Here is a 26,169-nt window from a genome sequence, read left to right on the forward strand (position 1 = left end):
TCTAAAGATGAAAACAAAGCAAATGTCGGACAGTGCTGCAGGCTCAAGCTTCAAGTTTCAACAGTTTTATCATGTAAAGAAAAGGATGAACGGCTGTTACCTGTATTAAAAACAGCGTGGCTGACCGAAGCAGCATGGCTTGGTGTCTGATACCTCATAAAGTCAGTCGAGTCTGATACAGCCAAACTGATTCGTTTATATACTCCGCATTATGATAGGTAGCAGGCCGTTATTCGAATGCTGTTGACAAATACATATGTTGTATGGGTATTAACAGACTTATTTTAAAAAAAGTTGAATGTGTCCTAACTAGCATAAGAGGACGCAAGGAAAAACATCCTAACTACAAAAAGGATAAATGCGTCCTCATTAGCATGGACGCATAAAAGGAAAACCTCCTTTACCTGAAAATGTAGCCTAAGAGCCTCTGAGGGGAGGTGGGCGGGTTGCATGTGAATCTATGAAAGACACCAATACTGGAGAACCACAGATTACAGGTAAGTAACTATTGTTCTTCTCCAGTATTAGGGGTAGATTCACATGCCTGAATCGGAGTAGAAAGCAGAACATATCCGTGCTTGGCAGACGCTAATGGTAGCATAAGCTTGTCAATATTAGAAGCACATAACACCGCAATATGTAAAAGAACATCAGTAAAAGCATAGTAGAACGCAATCACTTGATCATGTGCATAACAGAAACATAACAAGCGTCTGACAGCAGGAATAGGAGGTGGGATACAGAGGCTCACCTTAGATGAAAAGATTTTGTTGAACTGCTCGACCCACTGAAGCATGAAGTGTTCGGAAATGGCTCCCAAAGGTCGGAGAGGACGCGGACAGGGGGCCGCTGGTCCCGAGGTACAGGGGGAACCTGAATCAGCGCAAAATACAACGGCTGCGGCTGCAACTTCGATAGATAACGCTGCAACCCCAACCCCAGCTCCAGTTCCAGCCTTAAGCTTAACGGAGAATGTACCGCGGGGGAGACACGCGCTAAAGAGCCGGACAGAGCAGGGAAAGCTGCATCTCGAATGAAGGAGAGCACGGCGCCGTAGGTTACCAAGACCACTAAAGGTATTCCAGAGTTAATTTTCTCGATGAAAAATAAGGAAGCTGCTAAATCTGTTAAGTCCGCCTTGGCCATAGACTGTGCTAAAGATTCTGTGCCTATTGAGTCTGTAGAGGCATTGATTGAGCGGGTCGAGAATGGGCTGGGGATAGAAGCTATTACAGATGGTCTGGAAGGAAGGAGACAAGAGGCCGAAAAAACGAGTAAATTGGATACCTAATGGCGCTCACCTGATTGAACAAGATGAAGAGACTGAGGGGAATGGGGTGGAAGTGCAGGAAAAAGAGTTGGAAGTAGCGGCGACTCTAAATGTGAATTCAACCTCTACTCAGACTAAGAATATAGAGAGTACAGACTATGTTGATTTTTACTCTTTGTCAGAACCCTCAGCGTCATCCACTGAGGATCTTGTGCAGCAATATGCTACGCATATGAGTATGGAAGAAGGAAGCCTGCATAGCATTCATAGTAGTTTTGAAGCAGTAGATCAAGGGCCTGATTTTTTTGGATGGCGGAACAGTCCGTAGACTGCGGTTAACCCAGGAGGGAGATAACCTAGAAGGAAGTAAAGGAAGGAACGGCTGTACTACAGAGCGTCTTTTGCTGAAGAGGAGCAACCTGAAGAAATTTCACTTGGTTTAATATATAAGACTATGATGCTGCACAGAGATGAGCATAGGCAGGACAGTCTGAGAGTTCAGAACACGTGCAAAAAACTTCAAAATTCTGTCAGGCGCTTGACCAAATCACACTCTGAGTTTCTGGAGAGAGCAAATGAAGCTGAAGTACGTATTTCTATGCTGGAAGACGAGCTTACGCAGCAGAAGAAGGCACTGGCAACACAGCTTGCTAATAAGGATGACATTAATTAGAAGCTCATTGATTTAGAAAACCGCTCACGAAGAAACAATTTGAGGTTTTTACAAATTCCGGAAGGAAAGGAGGGGTCAGATCCCCGAGGTTTCATTATAGAGCTTTTGAAAAAGTCGTTTCCTGAGTCTACAAGATGGGATGGGGAGCGGGAAGTGGAAAGGGCACATCGGTTCCCTTTTAACATCAGAGCAAATCATCGGTATCATCGCGACCAAAAACCTAGAGCTATGTTAGTGGCATTCAATAGTTTTCTGGTGCGAGAGGAAAAATTCACCATAGCACGACCAGATAAGAAGATTAAAGCTCTTGACTGTGAGTTTTTTTAACGTCCTGATCTTTGTAAACAATCTGTGGATTTGAGATGGCAGCTTCGACAGTTGATTCCAGACTTTCAATCTAAGGGGGCCCAAGCTTATTTGATGTTCCCTGCTAAAATTAAAGTTGTGTATAGAGCGCGTACTCATCATTTTATGACGGCATTGGCAGCTAAGGCCTTTATGGATACAATGTAATTATTTAATCGAATGAGCATAAATTGGGCTATGTTTCGATAGGTCAGTAACTCATGTAATTTTTGTTAGTTTTTTTAATTATTTTTGAACTGCTCCTTCTCGGTTGGCAGGGGTTTAAATATTGATCTTTTGTTGAACATTAATGTGAATAATATGCCCGTGGGCGAAGGCAGGTATATGGGGGCTAGCTCGCATCAACAGGACCATAAGTCCTAAAGCCTCAGTAAATGGTTGGGGTGGGGGGGGGCGTACACTCTGGTTGGGGGGGGTGCAGGGGAGGTGCACATGGGGGTGTGGGGGGAAAAGGGGGAAAAATGTTCTTGAATACAGCAAACTGCGTAAAGAGAATGATACTCTAGACTTTGTTGTTGTTTTAAGTAGTCTCAGTACTTCAATATATTTGAATTGTATGATTCAATATGCTTGTTTTTCTTTTTTTTTGTGTAAGGATCTCCATGGCTGGAAAAATATGTCTCTGTTGGTTTTGGATAAACTTGAATTATATTATATCTATGATAAATGGTTTCTAAACGATTAAAAAATCTGCTCTTTAAATGTATCGGGGCTAAATAATAATATAAAAAGACAGAAGGTTGCAGCTGAATTAAGATATATTGCACCACATTTATTGTGTTTGCAGGAAACTCATATACCGTGGTCAAATAGAGATGTTCTAAAGGAACTTGGATTTTCATTAGTGATTACTACAGGACAGTCCAGTCTGATACGTGGTGTGGTCATCATGTGCAAGGGTAACAATGTAACATCAGGAATAACACTTGGTGATAAAAAAGGAAGATGGGCAATTGCGGAATTTTGTGTGGGTGGTAAAAAGCTGACTTTATGCAACATTTATGGCGCTAATCTAGATGACCCGGAAGTTCTAATTGAGGTAAACTTGGAATTAGCCACCTGGTCTCAGCCTGAGGTGATCTGTGGAGATATGAATATTAATTTAACTAATAGCTCATTGAGAGATGGGTTTGCTAAGTATAAGGGCCGTAAGCCAAAAGTATTTAAAGCACCATTGAACTTAGTGCAGGACCAAGGGTTGGTGGACGTGTGGGGGTATATAAGACCACAGGATAGTGGATATACTTTTTATTCTTATCCCCACAAAAAACTGGTCAGACTTGATTATTTTTTTGCCCCGATCTCTGTAATAGAATGCGCGATAAATACTGTGTATCCTAGGATTTCATCAGATCACTTTCCTATAGTATTGGAGATAAGTGCGGGGCTAATTAAACCTAGACAATTTAATTTCAAATTTGATAGGAAATTGGTGGCAAACAGTGATTTTAGGGATCATATGAGGAAGTGGATCGGGGGAATGTATTAATTTTTCATCCAAGAATCAAAGGAAGGCGAGACAGGAGCTAGATAGTTTATATCTGCAATTAAGTCAGTCTGAAACTTTATTGATGCAGGGGATAGTCAGCAGGTTGAGCGATTTAACTAAAGTGGTGGACACAGTCGCAAAGGATAGAGGGAAAGTGCTAGGATTCTGGTCTGTAGAAAATGCAAGGAGATTTCTTACATCTAGGATGGAAAGATATGAGTATGGTGAGGCAATTGGGAAAAAATTAGCGGCCCAATTGCGAATAAAGGAATCAACCAGAAACATTGCTCAAATGATGGATTCTGCGGGGGTGGCTCATTCGGACCCACACGAAATACTTAAAATTTTTCAACAGTTTAATTCAGAGTTATATGACCAACAGAAAGGAGCAGATGGTGATGGACTAGATTGGGCAGTAATGTTAGAAGATGGTTTAAAAATGCTAGATTCAACAGAGGTACACTGGTTGGAAGACATGATTACAGAGGAAGAGGTGGAAATAGCCGTGAAAAGCCTTGCAAATGGAAAAGCAGCAGGTCCTGATAGGATACCCAGTGAGGTCTATACACAATGTTATCATGATATTCAAGAGGAGTTATTTATTAGAAGATATGCGAGATGCTCAGCTTGGTTACCCTCCAAAATCGTGGACCGAAGCCACTATAGCAGTTTTTTGTAAGAAGGGCAAGCCACCAGAGCTAGTTGGCTCCTTTCGGCCGATATCATTGTTAAATGTAGATAATAAAATATATTCTAAAATATTAGCTAATGGGTTAACGCATTGCATGACCTCCTTAGTTTCATATCACCAACACCGTTTTATTCCTAGAAGAGGGACGGTAGAACATGTTAATAAAGTCCTCTCTCTATTTGATATGGCTGCCGTGAAAAGGAATGATCTAGCGTTGATTCTGCTTGACGCTGAAAAAGCGTTTGATCGTGTACAGTGGGGATATCTGTGGAAATTAATGAGAGAAATGGGGTTCGGTCAGAAATGTATTCATGCAATTCAATCTTTATATTTACACCCTATGGCTAAGATATCTGCTATGGGTTTACTTTCGGATACTGTTAAAATCACACGCGGTACTCGACAAGGATGTCCTTGCTCCCCTCTTTTGTTTTCCCTTTATATTAATCCTTTTATAGAGTTATTAAGTCTTAATATTTTGATCCCACCCTATAAAGTTGAAGAATATTATTTTTCGGTCTTTGTCTATGCCGATGATATCGCTGTGACAACCACAAACCCTGATACTGCAATAAAAGAAATTGAGCGACTGGCGAAGGTCTTTAAGACAATAGCTGGATATAAATTGAATGAGGCAAAAACTCATATGGGCCAGGATGCCCGCCACCCCTCCCAACACCAATTCCCCATAGGAGGAGACAGACACACGTTTGAACTTTTGGAAGGCGGGGGGGGCCTCACCCCCCCCCCCCCCCGGCCGTATTTATTAAAATATGAAACAAAATGTAAAACTTTAAATTAAAACGTTTCATGAATCATGTACAATTTTTACTTCCATTACATTTTGATGAAGACAAGTTTTTGGCTAACCTTAACAAATCTCTAATACAAAGGTTTCCTAGCAGAGTCTAGCATCCTGAAAATGCATACCATTCTGAAATTGTACAACCTAACATTAAGGGCCAACAGCAAGGTCTTAACCAGTGTCAGATCCCTATTACCAAATTCCCGCCCTCACGGTGTGAGTGGCGCATGCGCAGAGGACTTTACCCTCACAGCCAACTGTAACTTCCCTTGTCGTGGGGGCCCCCTTTCACTCAACGCCATGTTAAGGTCGTCCGAGTTCCCGTGCGAGGTATCCGTAAGAAGGACAGCGTGGACTCCCCCCCCCCCCCCCCCCCTTCCCCCACACACTCTTCCGCCGGAGCGGATATCCGGCCCCCGGGAAATTCGTGGGAGGGGCATATAGCCGTCTCCCCCTGGGAGGGGCCTATGGCCATCTCCCCCTGGGCGACCCATCCGTAGTGGGTGCCGCCCCCCCCGTGGGAGGGGCCAATGGCCGCCTCCCCCTGGGCGCTCCCATCCCTAATGGGTGGCGCCCCCCCTAGGGACCTTGAAATCACTGCTCACCGATCATGACCTTACCGCCACAGGCCGGATAGTTGACCGACTATCCGGCCCCCCCCCACACCTCCTAAAGGTCATGCCTCCTCAATCCCACTAGCCATGCTACGAAGTCTCCTATGAGTAAGTCATTCCCAGCCCTGGACAGATGCACACCATCATTCAAATAATAGTGATCCCCCCGAATACACCCATGGGGAATGCTCTGGAGATAGCGGAGCGAAAGAGTTTCCCAATCTTGTTGTTAACCCTCTTTACCGAGTGGTTCAATGCTGACACAGACAAACCCCCCTGCCAAATTCTTCTGGGAATCATGTGGGACCAGGCAATCGTACACCCAGGGAGCCTCTTGGCCAACCAACTGACTGCAGACAATATGTGCTCAACTAACACCCGTCTTCCCAGTCTCACCAAGTCATTACCTCCCACATGCACTATGAGTACAGATGGCGGTGACCTGTGCCTCCCTAAGAGTCCCTCCACAAAGTTTTGCAATTGGTCAAAACAGAGGCTTCCCTTCCCGTGGAAGGACACTCTGAACCCATATTCCTCAGATGCGTGAATCGCCTCACCTGCCTTGAATATGTCTCCGGCACGCCTCACGTATGAGTGGCCCACGACCCATACCACTTGATTTCCAGTCGGTGATCCCATCCCGCTGGTCCGCTGGTGTTGGGCCGATCCCAATTTCCGCCCCGCGTTACAGGCTTGCGAAACTGTAATCCAAACAAAAGACAGCAAGCATAAGTGTATTTCATCAGTCTTTTACAACATGTGCAGTCGCACATACCTCTTGAAACAATTCGAGGACCAACGGCCTAACTGTTTCACCTCCTCTGCATGCAGACACCGAGCCGTAGCCTCCGTAGCGGCCCCTATTCTGAATGAGTGGGTCCCAAAATCATATGGGTTCAAGCCCGCCGCTGCAATCGTAATTGCCAGCACCCTCCGAAATTGAAATCTTGTCAACGGGGTGCCATCCTCGTGTCTAAGCAGGCCCCCCCCCCCCATGTTGTCGACCTCTGTTCCATGTAGGCCTCCAGATACCGTACTGGACAACCGGGTTTCCCCCGGGCGCGCTGCAGCACCACACTACTCCCCAAAACCTCCTGGTCTGTTTTTGACCTGGCTATCAAGATCAGCAGAGAATCGCCCCTTACTTGGACGTGATCCCTGCATAGACTTCCCCCCCACATCCTTCTTAGTCTTCGCCACTAGTTCACTTACCCGCATGGCCCCATAGAATGCCAATGCGAAAGCCGCTCGGAACAGTATTACTTCACTGGGCGAGGAGCATGTCTCATCCAGTTTCGCTAATAGTAAGGATAATCTGTCCAACCCAATCGGGTGCCTTTTATCCTGTCTGTGACCCTCCAAGCACTGCCAGCCGCGGAGGGCCTTCCTGACTAAGAAGGAGTTCGTCGGGTCCCGTATTCCATGGAGATGTGCCATGAATGATATGGCAGCCCTGTACCTGTTGGCGGTTGCCGCCGACCGGCCTTCCTTATGAAGTGCCACCAGAAATCGGAGCAAGGACTCTTCCCGCCCCCAGCTATGCCCCCCTACCGGCCCTAAAAAGGCGCAGTATGAATGGAACGCTCCTTCATAAGCTTTTCTCGTCCTGGGCGCTAAACTGGCTGCCACGAGGTCCTGTAGTCCGGGGCACTGATCTGCCATAGTGCTTCGGGGAAAGGTGCCGCCACTAGGTCCGCTGTGGGTAGATAACCCCTGAAAGCCTGCATGTGTGAACGAGAGAGCGCATCAGCTGCGTTGTTCAGTACACCCGGCACATGCCTTGCCCTGAATTGCACATTCAATCTCATGCATCGCAATACAACTTCTTTCAACAGCCTTAAGATCCATTTGCAGCGTGCAGCCTGGTGATTAATGCACTCGACCACTGTCATGTTATCTGCTCAAAACACCACTGAGCGGTCCTTAAAGTCCTCTGGCCATGCCATCAGAGCCACCCAAATGGGGAATAGCTCCAGGAATCCAATGTTACCTGTTAGGCCGCTTGAGTGCCACCACGCCGGCCATGTTTGTGCCGACCACCGGTTTCCAAAGATTGCGCCAAAACCCACGCTCCCCGCCGAGTCGGTCCACAATCCCAGTTCGTCCGACGAGGCTGGGGGTTTGTTCCACACCACTCGACCGTTGAAATCCGCCAGAAATGCCAACCAAATGCGCATGTCCTGGCGAACCTCTGCCGACAATCTAGTGCGGTGGTGTCCTTCTTTAAGGCCCACCATAGCCTGTGCTATGGAGCGCGAGAAAGGGCGAGCCATCGGCATCACTCTTAATGCAAAATTAAGCTGGCCCACTGTCTGTTGTAACTAGTGCAGGGTCACCTTTTCTTTTCGGAGACATTGTACCAAGGAAGCCCTGAACTTGGCCACCTTCTCAACCGGCAGACGGAAACACCCCTCCTCCGAGTCTAGTTCAATACTCAGAAACTCTAGTGAGGTAGATGGCCCCACCGTCTTACCTGGTGCCAATGGGACCCCAAAACCCTGCATGAGTGTGCAGAAGTCCTGCAGCGCCTGCGCACAGTCCTGAGTGCCCGCTGGGCCCAGGAAAAGGAAATCATCCAAATAGTGCATCACCTGTCTATGCCCTGTGGCCTCGGTGAACACCCATTCCAAAAAGGAGCTAAACATTTCAAAATAGGCACATGAAATCGAACAACCCATGGACATGCATTTATCCATGTAGAATTTCCCTTGAAACGTGAATCCCAGCAAACGCTGGTCTTGAGGGTGTACCGGGAGTAACCTGAATGCAGATTCAATGTCTGATTTCGCCAACAATGCACCGGGGCCCAGGCGATTCAACAGAACGACTGCGTCATCGAACGATGCATACCTCACTGAACACACCTCGGGGTCAATAGCCTCATTTACCGAGGCCCCCCTAGGGGCCGATAGATTGTGGATGAGTCTATACTCCCCCGGGTCTTTCTTCGGAACTACTCCTAAAGGAGAACACACAAATTCCGCAACTGGCGGGCCGCTAAATGGACCTGCCACTCGCCCCAAGCTAACTTCTTTCGCTATTTTTCTGGCGGCCACCGCCGGGTTGTGCTGAACAGACAGCTGGTTCTTACAGGAGGGGCTCCCCCGAAAATTGCCCGCCGGGATCCTGAAGCCATATAAAAAGCCATTCCTCAAAGTCCCGGCGGACGCATGATCAGGGTATCGGTTCAGCCATGGGGTCAAAGCCAAGATATCAACGGGCGAAGATGTTTGATTCCGAGGCACCGCATCAATCCTGCTTGGATCCCCCCTTTCCTCCCGCACCATTGGTTTTAGATCGGCAACTGGTTTCCGGGTGTGAGGAATTCCCACAGCCCGAACAAGCGTGCCGGAACCTACACGTTCCTTGAGGCCTGGTACAGGTACCTTTGTTGTATCCCCAACAAACCCCTCGCTTGCCTCCATTCCCGCCGGACCTGACCTGGGGATCCCCACCGGCGCTTGCCCGAAAGGGCTGCGACGGCTTCTGATGGAATGCCCCAGAGCCACTCGTGCTTGGTACCGAAGTACCCGCCGGCCCCGGCAAGAGCTGAGCATGCCATGGCACTGTATCCAAACAATCCCATGTCAATGCCTCGTTAAACTCTTTTGCTTTTCTAAAGGCAACATCGTAACCCTTCCATTCATTTCCCCCATACATCGCATGGAAATTCATGATCCTGTTCTGATAACACGCTAAATCAGTCAACACTTCTGGTTTACGCTCCCCAATTGCCGTAAAAATAGAAAAGGCCCTGACCCAGTTCACCACGGTCTCATCGACCCTGAATTCCGCCATCATGGCCCGCCATACGCTGGGGTGCCAAAGATCTTTCTGGGTCTTTGCATATTCTAACTCACGATGGTCAGTCAAAAGTGAAAACATGTTAATATACTTGTCTCCCCACATCATCTCCTTTGTAACCATGGGAATATGTTGCGATAAACTTTCCCACCTTGAGGGTACTGGACCCTCCCCCACCAATGGCAACGCTCTCTTACCGGCTTCAGCCGACTTCCCAACTGCGTCCGTTGTCTTCACCCGACCGTCAGCCTTAAACCCCGTCGCCATCTGCGGGGAAATAGAAGGTACACTCGCCGTCCCGGCATCCCTTGACTGCCGCAACTGCTCAATAATTAATCTGGCTTCTTCAGCCGGGTCTCCCGCAGCTGCTGATCCCCCTGCTCCCTTCTTTTGCCATGGCAATACCGCTGCTAATTGAAGTGTTAATTCTGGGGGCATTTGGTCATCCCCCATTGGCGTGATCACCACGGGAATTGGCGAACCCCCATCCGGTCCTGGTACCGGGCTGGCCGCCGGCGCAACGGGAATGTCCTCGCCGGGACTCGATGGAGCTAGATCTGGGACTGGGACCTCACTAGGACCTGCCCTCCCCTTCTTTTTCTTACCCTTATCCCCCGGGGCGACGTTCGGCAATGCCGGTCCTATGACTCTTTTAGGCCGCCCTGAGGGGGCATTCTGGGCCGCCATCTGTTTCCTGGCGGCCGCTAAGCCACGACCGATCTGATCAACTTTACCCAACTTTCGGTCCATCACCGCCACTTGGTTCACCAATGTGCGCAGCATTCTCTCCATCTCGGAGCTCTTTCCCGATTTCTTGCCAGGCATGACTTCGATCTCTCCGTCCGACTTGACTCGATCTTCCACACGCCTGATCCTGAAAGAGAAAAACAAGATTACAAGATTCAAAAAAGTGCAGCTTGTTCCCTAGAGGGCTCACGAGCGACGAGTGGTGCAGCCTTCAGAGCACAGGAATAAGAGGAAGCTTCGATGGATTCCCGCTCCATTTATCCATCTGCGGGAGGGCGGGGACCCGCCTCAGGTACGCCCATCCGTGCACGGACTTCCGGGCGGGTGTCTAGGCCAACCTCTTCTGGGCGGGAGGAGCGTGCTCCGGCTACGCCGCTTCGGGCATACCAGCCGGGACACGCCCCCCCGCCCACAATGGTTTCCCGGGGGATCGGGGCACCCATCCATACGTTCGGGGGGACCGAGTGGTCTCCCCTTTCCAAATTCTTTGCTCTGAGACTGTAGTATGGCAGGATTTTAGGGTGGTAAAGGAAGTAACGTACTTAGGTATTCTAATAAGGGCAAACATGGCTGAATTAGTTGAAGCTAACTGGAACACGCTTATGTCTAAAATTAAGTTATCTTTGGATAGGTGGGAGCGCTTATATTTAACCATTATTGGACGATCAAATGTTTTAAAAATGAACGTGTTGCCAAAAGTCTTATATTTATTCAGGTCCATACCGTTAGAAATCCCTAAAGATAAAATACAGGTACTACAGGCAAGGTGTGGGAAATTTATCTGGAGCCCAGGAAGACCCAGAAGGGCAATTAATTATATGACTTTACCACATTTGAGGGGAGGAATGGGGGTTCCAGATTTTTTTTGTATTATGTAACTTGTTTTCTTTTAAAGATGAGGGTTTTGATTACTGGTGAGCAAGGAACTGATGTCGCTAATGCCCCGAATATTTTTGATATTCAGTTAGGATCATGCGCTAAGCAATCTTTAGTTAACACCTTCAGCGCTGCGCGAATTCCGCTGCGGTGCTGAAGGTTCTAAAGAACCAATGGAACCATAATGGAACGGTTCCGTCATAAGCACAGGCCAACCGACGCTCATGACGGAACCGTTCCGTCATGAGCATGGAAGGGGTTAAAGATATTGATGGGAGCTACTATAAACGAACCAGGTTCAAGGTAGTGTTAGGTGCGTTTAAGGTTTGGAAATGGTTTATAAAAACAATGGGGATAGGGAGAGTATCGTATTATACGCCCCTCAGCGCCTATAGACTCTTACCTGGTATATTTTCTGATGCAATGACTTTAATATGGCAGCGGAAAGGAACTAGGATTTTAGGAGATATGATCAACGAGGATAGAATCTGTAAATCTTTTGAGGAGATGAAGGATCAATACTCACTTTCTAGAAGTTACTTCTTTAAATATCTACAAATTCGTGATTATCTAAATCTACGAGGAGGGAATTTAAATCAAAACAAAGTTATTGAAGGAATTAGGAGGTCGGTTAAAATTGGAGTGATTTATCAATTATTACTATCTGTTAAGAACGACGATATGGAAAAAGTAAAGCTAAAATGGAGAGACTCTTTAGGAGATTCAGAGATCGAAATGGAAGACCTTTTAATACTATCTAAGGAGGCCTTAATCTCTGCAAATTTGAAAAGTCAGTTCTTTAAAACTGTATATGATTTATATTATACTCCTAAAAGAATGGCAAAATGGGGAGGAGGAAATGAAAGCAAGTGTTTCCGGTGTGGGGAAAATGACGCTGGGGCGATACATATCTTTTATAGTTGTGTTAAGCTTCAGGGTTATATTGGAAACCTAGAACAGTTTTTGTCTTTGATTAAAATATCGGTTGTTATTACTCCAGCAATGTTGTCACTAGGTAAAATTCAAAAGGACAGTATACCAGAACCACTTGTTCAATATCTTCATTTGAATTTTTTTTGCAATGACTGTTGCACGCCTGTGCATAGCTACGGAGTGGCTACAGAAAAATCCACCGGACTTTCATCAGTGGCGTGCCAAAATGCTTAGTTTATATAACCTGGAGTGGAGTCTATTTTCTATCAAAGGACTGAAGAAAAAAAGACTGGGCATAAAAATCTGGAGTGCGTTTAGGGATTATTATGAGTAATGAACTTTTAATTGGATGTAACTGTTTCTGTTTTGACTTTTTTTTGCTTTTTTTTTTATAATTGTGAGAGATGATGAAAATGTGAACTGATTATTTTGTGTTTCTTCGCAGGTTTGCTGTAAAAGAACAATAAAAAATAAATTAAAAAAAAGGGAAAATAAGACCAACCATTGGTCTCGGGTTGCTAAATATAACACATTTGTTGTTTTGTTAGTGTGGTACAATCTAAATCAAACAGCCATTTAACTTACTGTTTGTTGGTTGTGTTCGGGAGCACGCAACTACTCTTGTCTTTTGAGTTATATTCATTGTTCGAGCAGCGGTGGCGCTTGTCTGTTAGGAATTATAAGCAGGCGTTTTAGCTATTGAATGCCCCGGGTCTTATTGTTATTTATAAAGGCTGTCAGTTCAGAACTTACTTAGTGGGTCAGTTGTGTCGCTTTATTTTCAGTTCATGCGGCGCTCTCCACTCGTTACTGTTAGCTTGTGAAGACCGCATCCCGCGTTGGTGCTTTACGAGCTTCTTTTGTCTGCAAGTACAAAAGATTCTGTTTTTTACTTATTAGTGTTTGCGCAAGCATTGAATAAAGTATTAATGCCTTAAGGGATGCCTCACCTTCTTGTTATGGGTTGTGGTGTGACACTCGCCCGTCTTCGTTTACTCTGTTAACATTACGCAACGTGTTACTCGTCCGAAGGTATGCGTGCTCACGACCCGGAAGCGGTTAATAAGGTCGTGTGATTGGGTCAAAGGGATTATGGGAGATGTAGTTAATGTGTGGTTCCAACTCATAAAAGCCATAGTTTTGGGGTGATTTATGGAACGATGAAATACGAATTTGATCAGAAATGTTTGGCTACCAGGTAACTGATGCTGCATGTCATTATGTGGGTGTTCATGCTTGTAGACATTGTAAATGAAACCAGTCATCAGATACAGAGGACTTTAGCGAATTACTTGTTGCAATTCAGACATCTCGTTCATACCATCGATCACACAGTGGAATTTTAAAATCAGATAAGCTTCTCTTCTCAACAATATTGTTTCTGGGAGGAGCCAAGCTCGCGGCCATGATGGCCGCACTGTAGCTCGGCTCCGTCAACCTTCTTGCCTGAAGCACATATGCAGTACCTCATCCTGCCCCGAGGAGACACAATCGACTAAATATGGGAAGGTGAAACATTGCTGGCACTTACCGTCCGTCCCGGGGGCTCCTGGGTGCTGTGGATCTGGAGTTGTGCCCTTGTTTGTTCCGGAGCCTCCATGGCGTGCAGGCCGGGGACTCTCCTGTGACGGCCGGCCGGAGTGGTGTGTCGACGCCGGCCCCCGGTGGTGGAGAGGGGTCGGCTGAAGAGGCCGTTGTGCGGTTGTTCCGGTGGCGACTGACCGGGCCCGGTCTGGTGGCCCGAGGGCACTGTGGCGGGGCGCGGCGCGCCTCGGATGGGGGTAGACCGTATAGGAGGCTGGTCCCGCCTTTGTTGCCTTGTCCGGCCATCTTGAAGCCCTCCGCCCGGACTCGGCGGGCGGCGCCCGTGAGACGGTGGCGCCGGCGACCCCTGTTTTTGCGTGGCCCATCTTTCTGCACCAAGATTGCCATTGCTGGGGTTCGAGGAGACTCCGGTGGGCCTCATTCGAAAGCCCGGTCCAGAAGTTAAGGAGCGGAGAGTCCCTGCTGCACTGACAAGATGGCCGCCGGCGCCCCGGGTCCCGGACCGGCTTGGGGCGGCGAACCTAGTTTGTCGAACCACACGATGGCTAAGGCTTGTGGGCGTGAGCCCACGATCGGTGATGTCTTGGCCGCCCTATGTTCTTTACGTGCGGCCATGGCCCTCGACGCTGTTCTGCTAGACAGCGGTTCTGCCGCCATGCCTGCTGGCCCGTCCCCCATGAGTAAGGCTCGACTGATGGTGAGTGCTGATTCGCTCCCCTCGGCTGCTGCGAAGAGCGATGCCGTCGTGCACCCACGAGACTGTATGTCAGCGGCCCCGAATCTCCAGGAAGCTTTGCCTGTGGCGACCAGGAGCGGGGGCCCCACGTTGAGACCCGTCCATGCCGGTCGGGCTGGGGAGCCCGGCGGATGTTTGAATCGAACTGCTTTTGTGAGGTCCCGTGGCTTCCTTACAGGGGTTACCTCGCTGTTTTGGACGGCGGGGCCGCACCCAGTCTGTTTGCTGCTCCTGATATTGCTACTTGACAGTCTGGTTCATCGCAGCCACTACTTGCTTTGCTGTTTGAGACTGGGGTCCTCTAGACTGCACCCTTGGCCTGCCTTGTTTCGATCCTGTGTGTACTCCATGCCGAACTGCTTGCTACCTACCACCTTATTGCGCACGAAAGCTATGCTCAGGGGTGAGACAGGATTGCTTCGACTAACTACTGGTTAATGGACGAGGACTACCCGTAGTTGGGACAATATGGCCGACTCCTTTTCCTGTTCCTGATATTTGAGGTTGTCTCTCTCGCTTTGCTGTGGGTTTCAGCTGTGTTAAGGCGGGGGTAGGAGCTGAATGTTCGACTGCAGATCTCCTCTCCCACTGTTTTCCTTTCCCCTTTCCCTTCTCTTCTTCTTTTGGTCTGGTGTGTTTTTTTCTTACTTTCTGATTCTTCTATATTTCGGGTTCTAATTAGGGCGACAGGCACGCTGCTGGGGGGGTAGGCCGTAGCCTTCTGCAGGGGTGCAGGGTGGTGTGGGAGGGACGGGATCTTTCTGATGTTGGTTTTCCTTTTTCTTTAGTTCTATGGCTCTTTTGTATCCCTTTATCGGGGCGCGGTGTCTGCGCGCGTCTTCCATGGAGAGTTAGCGGGTAGTAAGGAGTTTCTTTCCCGCTTCTACGATAATGACTGCACATACAACATGTTACACTCGGCCTCTTCATCTTGGATTGCTTGCCTATACACCACTGGATGACTGCTGGGGAACTTAAATGTTGACTCTTGTGCGTTCATAATGTGTCGTGGCCGGCCTGATTGGTTGTTGGCCCGTATTTGTATGCTTCTATTCGCACAATAAAGGTTTTTAAAAAAAAAAACTATTGTTTCTACATCGCCTCCTCGTGGAGGAATTTTTATGCACGAAAGCACTGTTCACTTGAAATCCTTCTCTGTATGGTTGCTCTCCAAAAAATGTTGTACCATTGGGGCGGTCAGCACTTTTTGTTTAAATCTTGAGCGATGTTGTGCCAACCTTTGATTGATTTGTTGATTGGTCTTTCCAATATACAATTTTGCACATGGACAAATGATGGCATACACTATGTTTCGGCTTTTACAATTAGTGAACTCTTTGTGGTTCCATTTAATGGAATTGAATTCAAACTTCGCTTCTTCAATCGTGTTGGCACATGATACGCTGGTCCCACATTTGTGGTGGCCCTCAACAGGTTTGAGGTTCCATAGAGAGCGTAGGTCCGCTTTTGCTTTGGAGATACCTAAGTCTGCTTGAATGATTTGTTGACCAATGCTTTTATTTTTCTTAAGAGCAAACAAAGGTCTTTCCATGGAATCTCCAAATTGGAAATTAAATGCCAGTTTTTTAGTATGATATCTTTGAATTTATTTGTATGTGGACCATATGTGGTTACACATACTACACATAATAGTTTGTCCAAGGTTTTTATTTTCTTTCTTGATTAATAGTTCTTCCCTGGGTGTGACCCAAGCATGTTTCAGCATTTTTTTAGGATAACCCCTAGCTCTCAACTGTTCACATAGAATTTCTGAGTGTGCCATAAAGTCCTCCTTTCTTGAGCAATTTCACCTTATTCGAAGCAATTGACTATAAGGCAAATTGGCTTTCAAGCTCTGAGGGTGAAAGCTCCGATAATGGAGAATTGTGTTTTGTCAGTTGTTTTAAGAAATAAGGTGGTGGTCAATTTATGTTCTTGTGGGAAGACCTTGACATCCAGAAAAGTCAGACGTGTCTGACTGTAGGCAATACTGAATTTTATGTCAGGGTGTCTCATGTTCAACCATTCGTGGAAACGGATAAGGAGTTCTTCTGAACCGTTCCACTCACACCAAACATTATCAATATAACAATACCATGTTGTTATATGTTCTCGGTAAGGATTATTCTGATACACGAAACGCTCCTCATACAGGGCCATGAAGAGGACCGCCATCTCTGGGGCATAAGGACACCCCATGGCGGTCCCCTTGACCTGCATGTAGAACGCATCGATGAATCGGAAATAGTTTCGTCTGAGTGCTATTCGGGCCAGGTCAATTATAAACTCTGTCGGGACTCTTTGTAGCTTCGGTCTGGTCTCTATAAAAAATTCCATGGCTTCTAGGCCTTCTTCTTGTGGAATCTGAGTATAGAGGGAAGTGACGTCGAATGACACCATTAGGTCTTGGCCGATATAGAAGGGTGTGCCTTCTATTTTGTTAATGAAATCGGTAGTGACCTTCAAATAAGATGTAACCGAACTCCTGAAAGGTTTTAAAAAAACATCAACGTATTTGGCAATAGGTTCTAAGACTGAGTCACACCCTGAGACAAAGGGTCTCCCGGGTGGCTCCGTCAAATTTTTGTGAACCATTCGTGGAAACGGATAAGGAGTTCTTCTGAACCGTTCCACTGGCACCAAACATTATCAATATAACAATACCATGTTGTTATATGTTCTCGGTAAGGATTATTCTGATACACGAAACGCTCCTCATACAGGGCCATGAAGAGGACCGCCATCTCTGGGGCATAAGGACACCCCATGGCGGTCCCCTTGACCTGCATGTAGAACGCATCGATGAATCGGAAATAGTTTCGTCTGAGTGCTTTCTCAGAAACTGCCCTTACTATAGAGGTACCACCATGTCACAGAAGTCATCTTTGACGGGGAAGTACTGAACATCCCCCTCCTCGTAACAAATGTCCTCCATGGGCAGGTTAGGTAGTACTAAGGACGGTAAAGATATGGGTGGACACCGACCAGGTGGGAGGAAGAGAGAACAACACTGGACGAAGCCCAGCAAATATGGGCACCCGAATAGAGCAAACGATCACCTTCAATATGAGAAATGGGTCAAAACCCTGCTGCCTTTTTCAGCAGGGTGGGTCTGCTGAAAAAGGGAGCTTTCTCACGGTGGGCAGCTGGGAAATTTACGAGAGAACGCAGGTGGAGGCGATCAGCTGCAGGCCGTAACTGACACACTCTCCGCCCGCGTCTCCGTGGTCACTCTCCGCAAGGGAGGCGCGCCCTCTAACAGTCGGCAGACCTCCGCACACTCAACACCTGGGCATAATAAACCTACGGTGACGGCCGCTAAGGTACGATGCATCGATCCCGCGGCCGCCAGGGCGAAGCAGAAGCTTTGTTTACTCCGTAACAAACAACAACTTTATCAGAAACCCAATAAATACCAAGAAACAACAGGAGGAGCAAACTCCAGAATTAACTTAAGTCTGCAGCAGCGAAAAAAAGAGGGATTCAGACGATGGACAAGATTAGTTAACGGGGCGGTTGACTCCTGATTTGACTGTTACACTCCATGTTCCCTGGGGTTCTTTTTTCTCTCAAAGTATAAGTTTTTAAATGGCTGCTATGAAATAAATGAAGAAAGAATATACCTAATCCTCGCCTCTGGGTCCTTACATAGAATTGAGTGTTAGATGGTTGCCACTCAAGGTTTTCTTCTATCGAAGTCAGTTGTTCTAGATCTTGACAGACAACACAACCGCGATGTGGTATCTGAACAAACCAGGAGGAGTAAGGTCTCCGATTCTCTGTCAAGAAGTCCTGAGACTCTGACCTGGGCTAATCAACGCTGTCTGCGGTTGATGGCCAGTCACGTTGCTCTTGAAGTGTATCTCAGGTAGACCTCGCCAGTCAAAACAGCGCTCATTGAATCTAATTCTATGCCCTCCATTACCTATTTGTGGGAAGCCTAGAGTGACCTTTTTCAGCTGACGAGAAATTTCCACTCAATTATGTATTTCCTCCCATACTCTTAATTCCTCGAGTTCTGAAGAAGATTCACCAAGACCACACCCAAGTAATTCTCATCACCCTGGACTGGCTAAGAAGTGTGCGGTTCCCAGAGCTATGTTACCTCACTGTAACCTTCTCTTTTTTTCTACTGCTCGGAAAGGATATGCCTTCCTAAATGGGAAGGGCAGAGTCTGTACCACAATCTTCTGAGTTTACATCTTCATGCATGGAGATTGAGTGGTGTAATATGTGCCCATCTTAGATTCACCTGAAGTGGTAAATGTTAACCTGTTGGCATGTCGCCCCTCTCAGTGAATTCACAGAGGTGGAACAAAACGTGTTCCATGATGCATTGAATTTGGAGTCATTTGTCATAAAGCATTGCTTCCCAGTGTTCTACAGTTTGCACCATCCTTGGCTAAACAAGGCTGTGCTGTTGCTACAGTTAAACGTTTTTTCCATCCTTGTCAGCATTTCTTTGCTTACCAGACCACCAATCCTATGGTTGTTTTAAGATTTCTAAGGGGGTTGACAAACCTATCCGCCAGTTCCATTCGTCATTCCACAATGGGACCTTAACCTGCTACTACCTTTTCTTATGGAGACTGTTTAGTTCCCTGCAAAGTTGCCAGTTGAGTCTAGACAGTTTTCTTAGTAGTCATTACTTCTGCTTATAAAGTTCGCAATCTTCAAGCCCTTTCTGTTCCCCTCCCCCTGTTAATGCGCATCTTTCCAGGAACGTTTTTGCTGCGAACTAAGACTGCTTTCATTTTGAAAGTGGTGTCTTCATTTCATCTGGGACAATCCATCACATCACTTACATTCTACCCTTCTCCACATCTTTGTAAGGAGGAAGAAAGGCTACATAGGCTGGATCTCAGAAGAGCGGGAACGTTATATCCTCTACACCAAGGATATTGGTGGGATGACCAGCTATTAATTAGTTACACTAGTTGTAAAAAGGGATAAAGCAGTTCACAAACCAACAATGTGTAAAAAGATTATCCTGTGTATTAACATCTGCTATACATTGGCTAAGAAAGACCCACCTGAAGGAACACAGGCTCAATCCACCAGGGCCAAATCTTCTGCAGCAGCATGAACTAGTGGCGTGTCTGTGGCAGACCTATGCAAGGCAGTTACGTGATGTCTCCACAGCTTTGCAAAATGTTGTTTGGATTCAAAAGTTACAATAAACATTCTCTTTGCCCTCTCTGTAAGTCAATATGTTTTAGTCAAATTCTTCTCTAGGCCACCCTCCTTTGAGTTTCTGTTAGGGATCTAATCAAAAACGAAGAATATGCAGGGAGAAGTATCCTTAAAAAGACATAATTATTTATTTTCGGTATCTATCTTTCTAGTGGATTCTCGGTCTTTTTCACCCACCCTCTCCTCTTCTATTACTGTTTCCTTTTTCAAAAAGGTCTTTCTTATGTTCGGTAAGCCCTGCACCAATATACAAGTGTCAGTCCTCTTAAATACAACGCAACGGTTGTGGTAAAAACACAGTAGAATTCACATTATAATGTCAGTCCTGGTACTGAATGACTCCGCTAACTTTATTGTGGCTTCACTTCTGAAGTCGAGACTGAATTAACACCACCTGCTGAAACCAGAAAGCTATTGCAGAGGTTTTCTGGATTTAGTCTTGTAACTGGTATATTCAAAGGTGAGGAATCTGCGGGTAAGTAGCACATCCATTGTGACTGAAGGTACTTAACTTTTCCTTCTGGACGATTAGGGGGCTAACACCTCCGACCAATGAATATTTCACATCTTTAGACTGGATGTTTCCTCCCCCTTCTGCATGCTCCACCTTTGATTTCCATTTTTCCTGAATGTCCTCCTGTCCTGCCATGCTCCCGTCTTGATGAAGGACGTTCCTTCCTCCCCCATTATCACACAGAGTTGATTATTGTTGTAGAGGGTGGACTTAAGGTGCCATTCTTGCTATTTCTCCTGAAGGAGGATGATGGTCCGTGCCATCAATGGATCTGGAAATATTAACATTGTTCCTGAAGAACAGTCTGCTTAAGATGCTTTACCCTATACAAGTGAATACAACTCTAGACCAACAGGAATGGAAGGTGTCCTTAGATTTGCAGGATGCCTATTGTCACATATTGCTCCTGCAGACTCTCATAGGTGGTATCTGAGGTGTATCATGATATTAGAACACTACCAATTACAAGTGTACATTTTGGTCTGCCTTCTTAATGCTAGGTTTTTAAACCAGGTCATGGGAATTATGCCACCAGGTCGATGACTGAAGTTGGGAGTACATGTCTTCCCATATCTAGATGCCTGACTTATAATGGTGAGATCACCCCAATTGGTCTCCACCCCCTAATTTATAATTTGGATCCCCTACTCCAACTGGGATTCTCGACAAGCATTCACAAGTCGCAATTGCAGTCTTCATTGTTTCTCCCTTTCATTGGGGTGGTTATGGATATTGAACTTCAGAGAGCTTTTTCCCTAAAACGAAAGACCTTAGTGATTAAGCCTGTCACAGCTCCTTATGTTTTGTCCCATGGTGACATTCCCAGCATGATGGTTGTGAAAAACCTATCTTTATTAGTTATTTTGAACATCAGTTCTACCATTTGTATTTCCTTGAAACGTTTATGATCACAAACTTTTGTGCCCTGCTGACGTGTTTTCAAGGTCTACACTTACATGGTACTTCTAAGCAGATATTTTATTTTAAACACCTTTTTATTGTGTGTTCTTATAAGGTTAACAATATGTTAGAATTAGAACATTCTTTGCTGTCCTCCAACCTGTCTTCCTTAATGTGTTAATCCTCGTACAGGTGAGTAGTAGGGGATGGGCGAGGGTTTAGATCAGTAATTACTAATGCAGGAGACACTGTTGAGTCACATAGGTGACTCAGTAGATGAGCATTATTGAATGTAAAAAATATATCCTTGTGTTAACAGCAATAACTTCTAACAACTTTGGCAGACTTATCGACCTGCTCGAGTTGGAGTGTGGTGTTTCTGTGGCGTGTTTGCAGGCCAGTGGTAGAGGCCGCATGCTTGTCTCTATACAGGGTGTTTATTGGGGCTAAGGTACGGGGGCTAGGGAGGAAAGTGAAAAATGTGGGGGATGCCCCGGCTCATGGTTATGTGTGGGCGTCTGAGGGGTCTTTGGGGTCAGTCGGACTTCTCCTTTGCACTATCTGATGCTAAGAGAGCACAAGTCTTATCTATATTTGCTCAGTCCTGCAAATAGTGTCCCATGCTCTCATGACCGGAGCCCATGACTTGCCTCCTTGCTGGGATTCACCCCCTCACTTTCTGCCCATTTAAGGACCTTTACATGCCAATGCAAAATGTTCGGGCTCCTAGAGGTCTTACAAGCCATTGCCAACTGGCGACGCAACAGAAACAGCACTTGAGTTATGAATTTGGATGCAATTAATTTCCCCCTAGGTCTAGGGAACAGACACATTAGGCAAAAGGTTGGGGTTTTCAGTATGTGTCGCCCTGTGGCCTTATCCACATACTGTGTAACAGAGTCTCACTATAGATGGAGATATGGGCACGTCCACACCATGTGGTAAAAGTCTACTCCCTCTTTACTGCATATAGGACATTGCATACTTGCCTCTGTGAACATTGCGTTAATCCTCTTGGGGGTGATATGGTTTCTGTGCAGGTAGTAAAATTCAATAAGCTAGATTCTAGCATTTCTAGAAACCCTTGGCGTGGCCACCAGGATGATGTCCCAGTCTTAATCCGAAACAGGAGAGGTAATATCCTCCATCCACCGGGCCTGGAGCTACCTAAGGTGTGTTTGGGCCTGTTGTGTCAGTACATTATAGAACAGTGTTCTTCCTTTGAACCTTCCTTCCTAAGGTTGTAAGCACTAATTATAGTGCAACCTGTGAAGGTGGTTCATCAGTACTGAGTCTCCAGTAAATTCACAGTGTGACCCTGACTGAGCCCTAGAGTAAGAAGTGGTGAAGAGAAATGCCAAATATGTCCACAAGGGTTTCTAACCCTTTGAGTTTTGTTCTTGTATGCTCCTAAGCAGATTTAATACAGACTGCTCCCTAGCCCTATCAAGCTTTCAGAGGTTGTTGGGATAAACAGTCGTATATGAGACTAAAATACAAATTGATATTTGGAAGGCATGTCCGACAAGCATTGTATATATAAATGCAAGGCTTGCTAATTTTATACACAAGTCAACTTTGAGCTTTCAATTCCCATGTTTAGACCCATGAAGCACTTGGATTTCTTTTCAGCATGTAAAGCGCAAACACATACCAATTCATGAGAAATTCTTATTGTTTAAATTAATCATAACTTCTCGCTGAGTAGGGATGTGAAACCACTCAACCTCAGTAAACCTTAATGATTTTTCCAAGCAGACTTGGAGATATTTTGGGATGTGTACAACCTATAATCGTAGTTGACAAATAAACCAATACCACTGAAATAAAAGACAATTTAAGATTGTCCTCATACCTACTATTTGTTTATAATGTGAGTTTGCTAAGCACTTGTGAAATAATGTATGCATGGTTGGCAAAGGAGACAATATACCTTTAGAGTCCTACATTACGTGGTCTGATAAGAAAAGTGTTTACTTAACTGGAATACGTGCTTTTTGATGATGGGTAAGTCTGATACATGAAGTACAATTCTCTTCCTTTTCAATAAAGAATGCGTGCAGATCAACGCAGCACTGAATCCCGCCAAGTGGTTGAGCTGGCTGTAAAAGAGCACAAAGCAGAGATCCTGGCTCTCCAGCAGGCACTGAAAGATCAGAAACTGAAGGCGGAGAACCTTTCTGATAAGGTCAGTAAAGTCTTTCCTAATGACTTGACCATTAAATACAAATGAAACTCCTCTGCCGTTTTCTCTGTTGTAGTCTGTTCTAGTTATTTGTGGAAAGCAGTCGTCCCCATTGTTGTAACTTGGCATAATGTTTTGCTGGCCACAAATATGGATGTTTTTTCAACTATTCTCGCTTGATTACTGTTTGTGGGTGGGTGGGAACAATGTGCTGTCCTCCTTTGCCTTTTAACTAAATTGAAAGATTACGAAAGTCTGATTCTTGACTTAGATCTTTTTGTCTTTGGGGAAGCTATGATACCGTGTGCATATCTGGGCACGCAGGTAAGACATCGTTGGGAGCCATATGTGTTAGTGCTTGCTTGATACTTGCTTTATTACTAGCTGTACGTATCTATTGTATTCTGTTGGATTGCTTTATGTATCTTCTTGTGCTGCAAGTTTACTAGGATTCATGCGCCTGAGAGTCTGGTGACCAGTGTACCCTCAGTTACTCTTACCGAGGAGCTCTATAAGGCAAGCCCATCCTTCCCTGCAAGTATGTATTTATTTCTATTAAATTAACTTTAGTGATATCAAAGTGATATCATAAATTATATTAGATCTGCTAAAATAGTTTTGCAGCACCACAGCTTTCACTTTCATAGATTAACATATTTTGTTTAATATTTCCTTTAATAATCCTATATTTGATTCCTTGTCTTTACCACAAAAACCAGCAGCATAGTAGCCAACATACTGAATTCAGACGGCCTAGCCACCTTCTTTTTGAGCTCCTACCATCAAGTTACTCAGCTGGATTGCTTTAGCTTTGTCTTAAGCTTTGCCTTCAGAAGAGGTAGCTGTTGATGCGAACTCCTACTCTAAAGACAGCAAAGAAAAAATGCTAAGAGTAAGATGTTCCCTGGGAAGCTAACTAATTTGAATTGATGTAGTGACGTTATATTGTGAGGCTTGCCAGTGGGAGGAAGTGCATTGCACTAGATTTTTCCATGTCAGACAATTCTAAGCCAACTCAAAAAAAAAAAATGCTTAATCATGGAGGCAAATAGTCCTGGTGGTAAAGCTCCATGTACAGAAAGCTATCTGCAAGGACCATATTTATACCTTCACTATCATAATGCAGAGAACTGCACAATTTCTGAGACTTTCTTAACCTTGGCAGTGCTTGAGGAGCTTTGGCTTTATATGATGAGGAAAAGTCCCATTCCTAAAATAATTTATATTTCTGTCCATTGAGATCACTCTAAAAAATCTTTTAAGGTACTGAGATAGTGTTGTAGGAATAGGAAGCCCCTTTCACTCCCAAAAGTATAAAGGGCCTATGCCAACAATAGTTCAAAAATAGTTTTGCGTCAATCTAGTTTGTCCTTAGATTTTCCATCATTAGACCAAGGAACGATTACATGAGCACACAGACATGGGGAATTAGTATGTGCCTTGTTTTATTTTGTCACGACTTTAATGAAAAGGTTATTTGCTTGAAACATTGTAGATTTTTGGTTTTAGGAACATATGTAATGAAGGGCTAGGTAAACCCAAAGCTTACTTACACCAATTCTACAACAAATTGTAATGCTGCTGTCCCTGTGCCTATAAGAAAGTTCAATAAAGCTGTGGAAAAAGTCTAAATTAGCTACCACTAGGACTATTGTGTGTACACCCAGGCTGATATATAGCTCAGTTATAAAACGGGCACAGGAGTTCAGCGGGGTACTCAGCTGTTGGTGCTAGCAGTGGGGGTAGACCAAATCCCTTAAATAATACATTCCATGGCAAAGAAAACCGCTGTACACCATTCTTTACATCTTCACAATTTAATGACACTTCAGCAAATATCAATGTGTTCCAACTCGATTGAGTCTTGCTCACGGTCGGTGAGTCTGATTTGGCATGGCATGGTCTAATGTCATCTTACCTGAATGTATTACTAGATAGCAGTGTGCAATATTGAGGGCTGAGGGCCAAGGTGTTGTATTTGCTACCCTACCACAAATGATTGCAGTTCTCACAGGTGGTGTATTTAAGGTTGCGATGATTGTTGGCACACTGTCATTAGTTGAGTTCTATGAAAGTTCAAATTGGGTGCCCCACCTTAATATCGGTACCAAATACACCTTGCATTCAACCTTTAAAACACACTGCTCTCTAATATTACATTTTGGTAAGATATTAGACAATGCCGTGCCAAACAACCCATATAAAGCATTTTAACATACCAGCTTAATAATGGTGAATTGTATACTGGAAACATGAGACACTTTCCGACATAGATCAGATAGGTGGCACTATAAATTGCAGGATCGAATTGCCTGGCGAAAAAGTTTATGGATATACTGTTTCATGTTTGTTTTGTTTTTTGTTTAATTATCACTAATGTTATGTTACATTACATATACTACGAATGGCTGAACGGAATTACACCAGATTTTGTAAAATGGCTGGGACTGGTATGCAGCAGTGCCTTTTGTATGTGTGGTGTAAATCCCTCCAGTAGTTCTTGAGAAAATAGAATTCGAAATTTTTCAAATGGCATTTTCTATGGGACCTTTAGTCACGGCTACCGCCCGAACGAAATTACACCAGACTTGGCAAAATGGTAGGGACAGGTATGCAGTAGTGCCTTTTCTATATTTGGTGAAATTCCCTCCAGTAGTTGTTTAGAAAATTGATTTGAGCAAATTATATATCTATATGCGCTCAACATTCTATTGGGAATAACTTTGGTGCTGATTGAGGAATCTGTGTGTAATTTTCCAGAATTTTGGCCAGCTCCGCTCTGCTCCTTCCCTGAAAGTTTCGGCGGGATTCGTCAAGCGGGGGCCGAA

General features: G+C 45.3%; 1 protein-coding gene across 1 annotated transcript in view; it reads left to right on the forward strand.

Moving 5' to 3' along the window:
• CIT (citron rho-interacting serine/threonine kinase) overlaps positions 1 to 26,169 on the forward strand; it is a 1,473,679-nt gene that overhangs the window by 789,145 nt on the left and 658,365 nt on the right. The window contains exon 27 of the mRNA XM_086942878.1: positions 23,209 to 23,344. Coding sequence (XP_086799004.1) covers positions 23,209 to 23,344 — 136 coding nt within the window. The remainder of the gene's footprint in view (positions 1 to 23,208; positions 23,345 to 26,169) is intronic.

This window comes from Lissotriton vulgaris, chromosome 11 (assembly GCF_964263255.1).
Source record: "Lissotriton vulgaris chromosome 11, aLisVul1.2, whole genome shotgun sequence".
NCBI lineage: Eukaryota > Metazoa > Chordata > Amphibia > Caudata > Salamandridae > Lissotriton > Lissotriton vulgaris.